This window comes from Dendropsophus ebraccatus, chromosome 5 (assembly GCF_027789765.1).
Source record: "Dendropsophus ebraccatus isolate aDenEbr1 chromosome 5, aDenEbr1.pat, whole genome shotgun sequence".
Taxonomy (NCBI): Eukaryota; Metazoa; Chordata; class Amphibia; order Anura; family Hylidae; genus Dendropsophus; species Dendropsophus ebraccatus.
In genome coordinates, this window is record NC_091458.1 from 15,587,518 (window position 1) to 15,600,275 (window position 12,758).

The 12,758-nt window shown below is 43.6% G+C and overlaps 1 protein-coding gene across 1 annotated transcript in view; it reads right to left on the reverse strand.

Moving 5' to 3' along the window:
* GDPD5 (glycerophosphodiester phosphodiesterase domain containing 5) overlaps nt 1-12,758 on the reverse strand; it is a 108,216-nt gene that overhangs the window by 72,224 nt on the left and 23,234 nt on the right. Inside the window, exon 2 of the mRNA XM_069969567.1 lies at nt 4,630-4,802. Within this exon, the coding sequence (XP_069825668.1) occupies nt 4,630-4,746 (117 nt within the window). The 5' untranslated portion in view covers nt 4,747-4,802. The remainder of the gene's footprint in view (nt 1-4,629; nt 4,803-12,758) is intronic.

The window sequence follows — 12,758 nt, forward strand, 5'->3', positions numbered from 1 at the left end:
GTATCATAGGAGACCCCTCTCTGCAGAGTCACACCAAGTATTATAGGAGACCCCAGAGTGCAGAGTCACACCAAGTATCATAGGAGACCACCGGTGTGCAGAGTCACACCAAGTATTATAGGAGACCCCAGAGTGCAGAGTCACACCAAGTATCATAGGAGACCCCGCTCTGCAGAGTCACACCAAGTATTATAGGAGACCCAGACTACAGAGGAGGCAAAGTTTTGTGCATTTTAGATCAACCTAATACTCTATTTCCCCGAAAATAAGGCATTCCCCTAATCCAAGACCCCCGCCACCACCCTGCCTACGCCTCTTAGTGAATCCGGCCGGCCGGGTGCCCGAATCTGCACCCGGCGTACCAAATCGACACCTGCTTCCAGCAGGTGTAGATTTGCATCATGATTTGGGCCTGCGAGCAGGCGTAAATCATGATAAATGAGGCGCGGGAGGAGGCCAGCCCATCAGGATAGCAGGGCGTACGGGAGGCATACGCCAGGGAGAAGGGACGAATCTACACCTTCTCCCTGGTGTACGCCTGTGGCGTACCCTTCGTAAATCCCCCCCCATAGTGTGTATTACCCCTGTACTGTGACATCACTGTGTGTATTATCCCCCCGTACTGTGACATCACTGTGTGTATTACCCCCGTACTGTGACATCACTGTGTGTATTACCCCTGTACTGTGACATCACTGTGTATTATCCCTGTACTGTGACATCACTGTGTGTATTATCCCCAACGTACTGTGACATCACTGTGTGTAGTATCCCTGTACTGTGACATCACTGTGTGTATTACCCCTGTACTGTGACATCACTGTGTATTATCCCCAACGTACTGTGACATCACTGTGTGTAGTATCCCTGTACTGTGACATCACTGTGTGTATTATCCCTGTACTGTGACATCACTGTGTATTATCCCTGTACTGTGACATCACTGTGTATTATCCCTGTACTGTGACATCACTGTGTGTATTATCCCTGTACTGTGACATCACTGTGTGTATTATCCCTGTACTGTGACATCACTGTGTGTATTATCCCTGTACTGTGACATCACTGTGTATTATCCCTGGACTGTGACATCACTGTGTGTATTATCCCTGTACTGTGACATCACTGTGTGTATTATCCCTGTACTGTGACATCACTATTTCTATATCCTGTTCTGTAATGTTATCGTACATATAATACCTGTTCTGTGACATCATGTAATGAACACACTGTCGTCACTGGAAAGGGATTGTACATAATCACAGTGATGTCACTGGGGTCCATGCAGTACTGCTATGGGGTCATCATGGTACTGCTATGGGGTCACCGCGGTACTGCTATGAGGTCACCGCGGTACTGCTATGGGGTCACCATAGTTTTTTTTTTAATATGCCCCACACTTCACTAATATGGCAGCGATTGGGAAGAAACTAATCCCCATTTTCTGCAGGACTCTCCCTGTAGCCGCAGAGAATCCTGATGAAGAGCGTGGCCGTGTACGGGATCACAGCTGCGGCTGCCGCTACACGCCGGGTATTAGGCTCCTCAGGAAGGTTAAGATGCTGAATCAGGAAAGCAGATTGCCTGCGAGTGCCTCCATTCACTGTCATCCAAAGGGATTGTGAGCACAGAGCCGGCACATAGAGGGGGATTATGTGTGCCGCAAGAGCCAAACTCAAGGAGGTTTTGTGCTTGCCACGAAGAACAAGTGTGGGAGTGCTTACTGCTCAGCTTCCCAGACAAGAAGCCCTTAAGCTGTCAGCTAATATAAAACCTAACATGATGAGACGAGAGAGTGAGGCCTAATACTGTACTGCAGGAAAAAGAAGGAACAGGGGTCAGAGGGCGTTGTGTCTGCACTGGCAGAAATGCTGAGAGTGTAGTGGGCATGCTCTGTGATGTGCAGCTGTGCTCATGCCCTACAGCCAGTAGCGTAATCCTACTTTTTACCTGGACTTAACGCGAGCATTCTAGACTGTATAAACATTAAAGATGTAGCAGAGCGGAGTTTGTTATTAGGCACAAATGATTATCTCTTGGTTTATATACAGGGACTGCCCAGGATAATGGGCACTCCGCTGCCAGTGAAGGAGTGGGAGTATAATGGAGCCACAGCCAGATCTCCAATACTTCATCACCACTTTATTGCATTGTACAGTGCATCGTGCCGAGGGCGCCCAGTGACTGCGGAGGATGCGGAGCCTATATATAGCTGCTGGGTTTCCCAGGAAGCTCGAATACGGCACATCTGTATAACACTATCAGGTATCATAAAGCTGATGAACCAGCAGGACTGCCAAATATTCATTACCCGGAGGGAAATCATTCGCCATAACCAGTCCAGCACACAGGAGGCGCTCAGGTTACCAAGAGTTACAGTATAGGGTCTAACATTACACCAAGGAGACTGTATCCCCAGCACACAATACATACAGCATGGAAGCAGCAGAATAGTGAGTGCAGCTCTGGAGTATAACAAACAATGTAACGCAGAATCAGTAATGTAATAAATGTACATAGTGACCCCACCAGCAGAATAGTGAGTGCAGCTCTAGAGTATAATACAGGATGTAAGTCAAGATCAGTACAGGATAAGTAATGTAATGTATGTACACAGTGACCCCACCAGCAGAATAGTGAGTGCAGCTCTGGAGTATAATACAGGATGTAACTTAAGATCAGTACAGGATAAGTAATGTAATGTATGTACACAGTGACTTCACCAACAGAATAGTGAGTGCAGCTCTGGAGTATAAGACAATATAAGGTTAGAGTCACCAAGGTGAGTGTATACTATGTGTATATAATATCCTAACATAATAAATTACACACTGAAGCACTTGAATCGGCGCGGCCATGATATGTGGAGCCATTAATAAAGGACACAGGAATCAGAGCGCGGTGACATCTTTTCTCCGATTCAGGTGACTGTGAGGCGTTTAGGAGCTGATCTGTAGGGTGACACAATCTGTCGTCTTCTGTAGTCATTGCCCTGTTACACGGTACCAGCTGACAGGTCACCTCATCCCGCTCCGGAGGAAAGAGTCTAATTAGAAATGGAAGCTGAGGCCGAGCCATTCACTGACAGGAATAAGTCATCTGGAACAGCCGTCAGGGGTAATGACCACAGAAGAGCTGCAGTAAAGCAAACTGCTGAAAAATTCCCTGCCGACTATGACAGCAAGGGGTCAGATCATACAGGATGTGTATATGGCCCCTGCAGACAGGTCATGTGACCCCCTGTCCACTGAAGACGGCCGGGTGCTTGTGCGTCACTTAAATGGGCAAGAGATGGCACCAGGATGTACTATGGGAAGGGGACAAGATGGTCGGGACAGTGTGATGGGTAATGTTTTGCTGGAGACCATGTGGGAGATTTATCAAACATGGTGTAAAGTGAAACTGGCTCAGTTGCCCCTAACAACCAATCAGATTCCACCTTTCATTCCTCACAGACTCTTTGGAAAATGAAAAGGTGGAATCTGATTGGTTGCTAGGGACAACTGAGCCAGTGTCACTTTACACCATGTTTGATTTATCTCCCCCTTGTGTGCTGGCATCATGTGGATGTTACTGTAATATTGACTACCTACCTGACCATTGCACTCACCAAGTCTCCCCCCCCCCAATGGCAGCAGGACCCCCTAATAGCATGCTGGGAGTTTTAGTTTAGAGCTCACTGCATTAAAGCACCATTTTTTCTTTCAAATCAACTGGTTCCAGAAAGTGCCAGAAATTTGTAATTTACTTCTATTAAAAAAAATCTCCAATCCTCCAGTACTTATGAGCTGCTGCATGTCCTGCAAGAGGTGGTGTATTCTCTCCAGTCTGACACAGTGCTCTCTGCTGCCACCTCTGTCCATGTCAGGAACTGTCCAGAACAGGAGAGGATTTGTTACGGCTCTGGACAGTTCCTGACATGGACAGAGGTGGCAGCAGAGAGCACTGTGTCAGACTGGAGAGAATACACCACTTCCTGCAGGACATACAGCAGCTCATAAGTACTGTAAGACTGGAGATTTTTTAATAGAAGTAAATTACAAATCTCTGGAACCAGTTGATTTGAAAGAAAACATTTTTTTGGGTGAACAACTCCTTAAGCTCTGGTATGGAGTCACCAAAAAACGGCAGCTGTGGTGATCCTATAGAAGGACGGCCAGCTTTCCCCCCTGACACGCTCCCTCACGGTCACTGCCTTTATAGCCGGACAATGGCGCAGAATACAGAAAAGCCAGAGCGCTCCCCATAGAACACAACGCTCAAGACACAAGCAAAGAAAAATCAATAAATTCATCCAAAGAAACAGAAGAGTATAAAAAAAAAAAAAAAAAAATGAAATAAAACGAAAATCAAGATTCTTGGAGCGAGCAGCTGGAGAGAACAGCCGGGCTCAGCACGAGCAGCAAATACCAGGCTGCTTCCATATGCTGCGCTGATATATGTCGCTACAGACCCCCCCACCCCCCACCCCCAGAATAACAAAAAAATCTATAAAACCTCCAGAATATAGAAGTTTTAGTCGTCGTCTTCTGTCAAGTTGTAGTAAATTTTATCATTGGTTAAAAGTCAGGGGGTGAGTGCTCGGCTCCCGGGTGTATACAGGACGTTGTGTGTATACCAGGGCCTTACCTTGGTGGTGTCGTCATGTGACCGCTGATACCGCTTCCATCGGCAGCCGTAAATTCCCGTCAGGCATGACAAACATAACTGCGGCTCGTAGTACTGGAGCGGCTGGTGCTTTACCATACTCTCTCCAGCGGTTCAGCCGACGACTATTAAATGTCCATCGGGGCCCGCTGATCCTGACAAGGGGGAAGAAGAAAAAAGTCACATGACTACTAACACATAACAAGAGGGCAAGAAAAAAAAGAAAACTGTAGTTCTAATAACATCTATAGATGTTTCTGTCATGTTCCCCCTTTCCCTTCTTCCTTCTGTAAGATATATAAAAGGTTTCCATCATGTCCTCCCTTTCCCTTCTTCCCCCTGTAACATATATAAAGGTTTCCATCATGTCCCCCCTTTCCCTTCTTCCTCCTGTAACATATATAAAGGTTTCCATCATGTCCCTCCTTTCCCTTCTTCCTCCTGTAACATATATAAAGGTTTCCATCATGTCCTCCTTTCCCTTCTTCCTCCTGTAACATATATATATATATATATATATATATATATATATATATATATATATATATATATAAAGGTTTCCATCATATCCACCCTTTCCCTTGTTCCCTCCTGTAACATATATAAAGGTTTCCATCATGTCCTCCTTTCCCTTCTTCCTCCTGTAACATATATAAAGGTTTCCATCATGTCCTCCTTTCCCTTCTTCCTCCTGTAACATATATAAAGGTTTCCATCATGTCCTTCTTTCCCTTCTTCCTCCTGTAACATATATAAAGGTTTCCATCATGTCCTCCTTTCCCTTCTTCCCTCCTGTAACATATATAAAGGTTTCCATCATGCCCCCCTCCCTTTCCCTTCTTCCTCCTGTAACATATATAAAGGTTTCCATCATGTCCCTCCTTTCCCTTCTTCCCTCCTGTAACATATATAAAGGTTTCCATCATGCCCCCCTCCCTTTCCCTTCTTCCTCCTGTAACATTTATAACAGTTTCCATCATGTCCTTCTTTTCCCTTCTTCCTCCTGTAACATATATAAAGGTTTCCATCATGTCCCCCTTTCCTTTCTTCCTCCAGGCTGATAGGTTTTATGCCTCACATCCTCCACCATGTTTGTAGTCCGTCTTTGGACAACTCCAGGAACATCAACCCTATTGCACATCATTGTGCACTGGATAAAAATGAAGGTGAATCTCCCTTTAAGGCCAATCAGGGTGACAACTTCTGGACCATATGACAACTATTCCTGAGCATTTACTCCAGGCTATATAATATAAAAGATTTACAAAGTAGCAAAGTAAGGGCCCTATTCCACCGGACGATTATCGTTTGCATAATAGTTAACAATTTACAATCTCAAACGACCGCTATTGCGAAAGACCTTAAAACGTTCACTCATTTCCATGGAACGATAATCGTTACTTATGATAGTATTTGCGATTGTTTTTTCTTCGCTATTGCGTTCGTATCTACTGCGAACGACCGAACGACGTCTTATTCAATGCGAACGTTTTGCGAACGAGCAACGATAAAAATAGGTCCAGGTCTTATAAAGCGATCAACAATTTCTCGTTCGGTCGTTAATCGTTAACTGCATTTCAACTAAACGATTATCGTTTAGATTCGAACGATTTAACGATAATCCGAACGATAATCGTCTGGTGGAATAGGGCCCTTACACAGGAAAGGGAGAGTGCAAGGGACACAATGACTCGCTACTAAACATCAACTATCGGTAACATTGAAAGCTTGAAAGACGGATGAGCCGTGACATTTTTATTGCTGGAACCATACATTGTCCTTAGCATTAACAAGCTTTCATCTCTATAGGAATTATATTGTCTTATGAGATTTCAGCAAAAACCCTGAAAAGTTCCATGGTGGACAGCCAAGCTGCTACATCAGGGATGAGGAACCTGCAACAAAACTACAATTCCCATCATGGCTGGACATCCGAAACCAAAGCTTTGCTATCCAGCCATGATGGAAATTGTAGTATTGTCGCAGGTTCTCCAACCCTGCCATACATCCTCCATGTCCAAGCTTCCAATTATATTCATTTCTATGGAGTAGGAGAAGAAGATACTTCCCATTCCATTCCAAAATGGGCAACAATAGTTTACACTTCCACCAGTAACAAGATCACGGCTCTAATACAGGGGTGGGGAAGCTTTTTTTTTCCAAAAGTGCCATTTGGATATTTGTAATATCACTCATGGGAAGCTTTAACTTATGAGGCAACCTGTAAGTGATGGATTACAACCCCAAGCAGGCAATACAATGTAATTTGGTAAGGGGCCAAATCCATGTGAGGTAGGTCATATATATGGGGTAAGGTAATTTTCCCCCATTAGGTAGATGCCCCCAGTAGATCGGTAATCCCCTAACTATGTAAATGCCCCAATAGGTTGGTAATCTCCCCATTAGGTAGATGTCCCAATTGGTAGGTAATCCCCCAATTAGGTAATGTAGATGCCCCAGTTGGTAGGTAATCCCCCAATTAGGTAATGTAGATGCCCCAGTTGGTAGGTAATCTCCCCATTAGGTAGATGTCCCAATTGGTAGGTAATCCCCCAATTAGGTAATGTAGATGCCCCAGTTGGTAGGTAATCTCCCCATTAGGTAGATGTCCCAGTTGGTAGGTAATCCCCCAATTAGGTAATGTAGATGCCCCAGTTGGTTGCTTATTCTCCAAGTACATAGTAAATTTCCAACTAATAGGTAGATGCTCTATGTACTTGGAAAATAACCAACCAACTGGGGCATCTACATTACCTAATTGGGGGATTACCTACCAACTGGGGCATCTACATTACCTAATTGGGGGATTACCTACCAACTGGGGCATCTAGCTTATGGGGGGGAAAAGGGGGGGGGGGGGATTACGTACAAGCTGGGGCATCTACCCAATATGGGAATTACCTTCCTACTGAGGCATCTATCTAATGGGGGGGGGGGGGGATTATCTACCTACTGAGGGCATCTACCTACTTGGAATGATCTATATTAATGCATCTACTGTACTGATTGGCTGGAAATTTACTACTACAGACGATGATTCTATAGTCCATGCCCTCAGTAGGTAGATAATCTCCCTCTATTATGCTGCGTTTACACAGAACGATTATCGCGCGAATTTGCACGATAACGATCAAATTCGAACGATAATCGTACGTGTAAACGCAGCAAGCAATCAAGAGACAAGCGAGAAATCGTTCATTTTGATCTTTGAACATGTTCCCAAATCGTCGTTGGTCGTTCCGTGTAAACAGTCGTTCACCGATTTAACCTATGTGCGAGATAGGCTTAAGCGATTGCAAAATTATCGCAAAACGATTCTTCCATACGATATATCGTTTGGTTTAAACCCTGATAGTTATAAAAAAAAAATTGTTACTTTGAAATCTTTAATCGTACGATCGGGCGAATTATCACTCCATGTAAACCCAGCGTTAGGAAAATGCCCCAGTAGGTAGGAAATTTGCCCCCCCCCCCCATTAGGTAGATGCTTCAGTAGGTAGGTTATTCCTCAGGTACATAGGAAATTCCCACCCAATAGGCAGATGCTCTAATTTAGTAGATAATTCCCACCCCAATTAGGAAGAAGCGTCCACCCAACAAGTCCCCAATTGAAGAATTATTGTGAGTTTGATATGAATTTGGGGATCTAAACAAAGGGTGACCATTTTCTACTCTGATTGGAGGGATCGAAACATACTTGTCGTTACTCTTCATTTCCAAAACATTTTAGAAGCACCGAACCATATAAAGCCCCTTCACTACCTTCTATTCCATGGGACGATTATTGGCCATAAGGCCCGAATACGGCCGATAATTGTTCCGTGGAATAAGGCCTTAAGAGTTACCTCTCCACTAAGAGCCAAGACCTTACACAAGATCAGAACGGCCACCAATCGTAAAGGTAACACTAGAGATATCCATAGCCATCAGCAGATTGGCATAGCTCTGGTTTCCCTCCACTGGTTCAATCATATAATTAACTGGAAAGACTAAGTCATTGGTAATCCATCTCATCAGGGTTACTCAAATACATTAGTCCTAATGACCAGGAAAAGCCTGACGCTCCCAGTATAATGGTCTCCAGGGGTGGGGGAGGGGGGGGCGTCATTGGTTTATTGACAACTTCATCAACTACCAATTACAGATGCGCTGTTGTTTCAGGTTTATGGTAAACAATGTAAAAAGCCGAGTCTGGTGTGAAGTGATCGGCACAAAACCATCACATACCAGCAAATTATAGGACTCAATAAGAGAGTCAGCATTACAGGAGTCATATTCTTGTATATAGGGAGCAGTATTATAGTAGTTATATTCCTGTATATAGGAGCAGTATTATAGTAGTTATATTCTTGTATATAGGGAGCAGTATTATAGTAGTTATATTCCTGTATATAGGGAGCAGTATTATAGTAGTTATATTCCTGTATATAGGGGGCAGTATTATAGTAGTTATATTCTTGTATAAAGGGACCAGTATTATAGTAGTTATATTCTTGTATATAGGGAGCAGTATTATAGTAGTTATATTCTTGTATATAGGAGCAGTATTATAGTAGTTATATTCTTGTATATAGGAGCAGTATTATAGTAGTTATATTCCTGTATATAGGAGCAGTATTATAGTAGTTATATTCTTGTATATAGGGGCAGTATTATAGTAGTTATATCCCTGTATATAGGAGCAGTATTATAATAGTTATATTCCTGTATATAAGGAGCAGTATTATAGTAGTTATAGGCAACAGTGAGAAAGATAGAAGCGGGCACTCACCACTGTATCACTGTAGAAAGCTTTATTAATCCGGGTGGACACGCAGCAGGGAAGGGGGAAGATGGTGGAGCGGGTGCAAACCAACAAACGTTTTCACGCAGTTACGCGCTACGTCAGGTACGGCATGAGCTGCCCCCAAACGACACAAGCATGGATATGGTATTACACTTACCATTGCTGCTCTCACAGAATGGGGAAGACATAAGGTCCAGACATGTGAGCACAGACATATCCGGCTAATTTTGGTCATGTGGGTCTTATAAAGGAGTGCTAGCTGTTCAGAGAGGGAGAACTGTGAAACACAAACTGGAGAGAATGGAACGGCTGCACATCCCATCTATGGCTGATACTAATGCCGCTAGGGGGTTGCAGGGCCGTTCCATGGCCTCCCTTCCCTGACTGTGCACGCCTGCTGGACCCTATGTCTTCCCCATTCTGTGAGAGCAGCAATGGTAAGTTTAATACCATATCCATACTTGTGTCGTTTGGGGGCAGCCTTCCCCGCCGGCGGTGCTGGCTGGGTTTTGGTGGGGCTTTTTGGGTCTGGTCCTGTGACATTGGGGTTGCAGGGCCGTTCCATGGCCTCCCCTCCCTTCCCTGCACGTGCACGCTTTGCGGGGTTGGCGGTCGCTGACCGACACGGTGTGGAGTTAGCGTAGGGACCCGTGTGGACCAGAGGACCTGCGCGGTGGTACGCGGGGCAATATGGCTTGATCAATTCATATACAGACACTCTGGTGTTGATTTTTAATATAGGCCTAGCGGCATTAGTATCAGCCATAGATGGGATGTGCAGCGGTTCCACTCTCTCCAGTTCGTATTATAGTAGTTATATTCCTGTATATAGGAGCAGTATTATAGTAGTTATATTCCTGTATATAGAGGGCAGTATTATAGTAGTTATATTCCTGTATATAGGAGCAGTATTATAGTAGTTATATTCCTGTATATAGGAGCAGTATTATAGTAGTTATATTCTTGTATATAGGAGCAGTATTATAGTAGTTATATTCTTGTATATAGGAGCAGTATTATAGTAGTTATATTTCTGTATATAGGAGCAGTATTACAGTAGTTATATTCTTGTATATAGGAGCAGTATTATAGTAGTTATATTCTTGTATATAGGGAGCAGTATTATAGTAGTTATATTCTTGTATATAGGGAGCAGTATTATAGTAGTTATATTCCTGTATATAGGAGCAGTATTATAGTAGTTATATTCTTGTATATAGAAGGCAGTATTATACTAGTTATATTCTTAAATATATAAAAAACCATTATTGTAGTTAAAAACGAGACATGTTCTCAGTCCTGAAAAATGATGAAAGACATTCAGAACAAAAAATGAAAGAAATAAAAAAAAAAACTATTAGACTCTACATTTCAGAGCTCTTTAGCACATAACAATCATTATAGCGGCATTAATGCTGTGAATGGTGCCTGGAGTTGCTCTTTATATCGTGTGATCTCAGGACCTACGGGATGCAGTGCAGATTTGGCGTACAAGGCTTGCAGTAATGACGGTATAATAATGATGCCACGCTGACCACCGGGCTGGCACAACAAACACCGGCTGATCTCTATGCGCTGAACCCTGGGATGGCGGCCGGCGCACACTCTCTATTCTCCGGGGCCTTTACTGATAAACACCGCTGGCATTAAACAAAGAGATAAAACCCTGCAGGAGGAGAAAAGCCGCCGCTCTTATAATCCATTAAACTATATCATCTGTACGCTGCGGATCTTGGCAGATGTATGGGCACAGGGGGGGAGACGGGCGTGGGATTTACAGCCATTTTGCATTGCTGGGATATTACATAACATATAAGCCTGACTCAGAGGTACTACTATCTCATCATCCTCCTCTTCTGAATTCCTGGTAGCAGAGATAAGTATTACATTCCTGGCAGCTTTATCGCCTCCACGTGATGCCCCCCACCATGGGAAATCTGATACCTTATTTCACAATATATGAGACGGAGCGTCCAGCAAATATACACAGGGAAACAATGTAACATTGTATCCGGCCAGGTAGGAGAAGAAGCGGGAAGGTGAACTGGATGCCAGGCAGTCGTCTTAAAGGGGTACTCCAGAGAAAAAATAATGTTTTCAAATTATACAGATTTGTAATATACTGTATTTCTATAAAAAAAAATCTCCAGTCTTCAAGTACTTATCAGCTGCTGTATGTCCTGCAGGAAGTGATGTATTCTCTCCTGCCTGTCACACTGCTCTCTGCTGCCACCTCTGTCCATGTCAGGGACTGTCCAGAGCAGGAAACTTTTTCTATGAGGATTTGCTGCTGCTCTGGACAGTTCCTGACATGGACAGAAGTGGCAGCAGAGAGCACTGTGTCAGACTGGAAGGAATACACAACTTCCTGTAGGACATACAGCAGCTGATAAGTACTGGAAAACTAGAGATTTTTTAATAGAAGTAAATTACAAATCTCTGGCACTTTCTGGAACCAGTTGATTTGAAAGAAATTATTTTTAGTAAACAACCCCTTTAACTTCAATGTATGTTTAATATAACTTGCAACCTGCTTACAACTTTAGCTATTTCTATAGTAACAAAACTGTGCAAGTGTGCAATATAGATGTTACCTGTCACATGATGAAGGCCACTGAGAAGCCCTTGGCCAATGCTGACAAGTGAAGCATTCTATGAACCATGATGGGCCCCTATTTTGTTAAAGTGTCGCTGTCGTTTACAGTTTTTTTGCAGAAATCAATAGTACGGGCGGTTTTAAGAAACTTTGTCATTGGGTTTATTTGCCAAAAAATGAATTTTTATCAAGGAAAAGCAGTTTGAAGCTCTCCCCGCTGTCTAGATGAGGCACCAAAACAGGACAACAAAGAGTTTATTTACAGCTACGTCACCGGGCTATCTGCTCTGAAGTCAGCATTGACCTCTCTGACTTCTGAATACCAGCTTTCACACAGCTCCCACTGTGTAATCCTTTGTTCTCTGCTGGTGACTAATCTCCCTCCTCCCCCCTCCCCTCTCCATAGATTACACAGGGCTTGACTGATGTAAAAGAGTCAAGATTTCCTGATAATGAGCAGTGAATGAGAGAGAGGAGGAGGGGGGGGGACCTGGGGAAAGACTTTTTGAATGCAGATAATGGCAGATTTACCTAATAAACCCAAATTACAAAGTTTCTTAAAATCGCCTGAACTATTGACTTCTGCAAAAAAACAAAACAAAAAAAAACGACAGTGACACTTTAATGGTGCGTTCACACCTACAGGATCTGCAGCTGATTTCATTTAAATAACTGAACACAGCATCAAATCTGCTGCAGATCCTGTAGGTGTGAACGCACCCTAAAGGG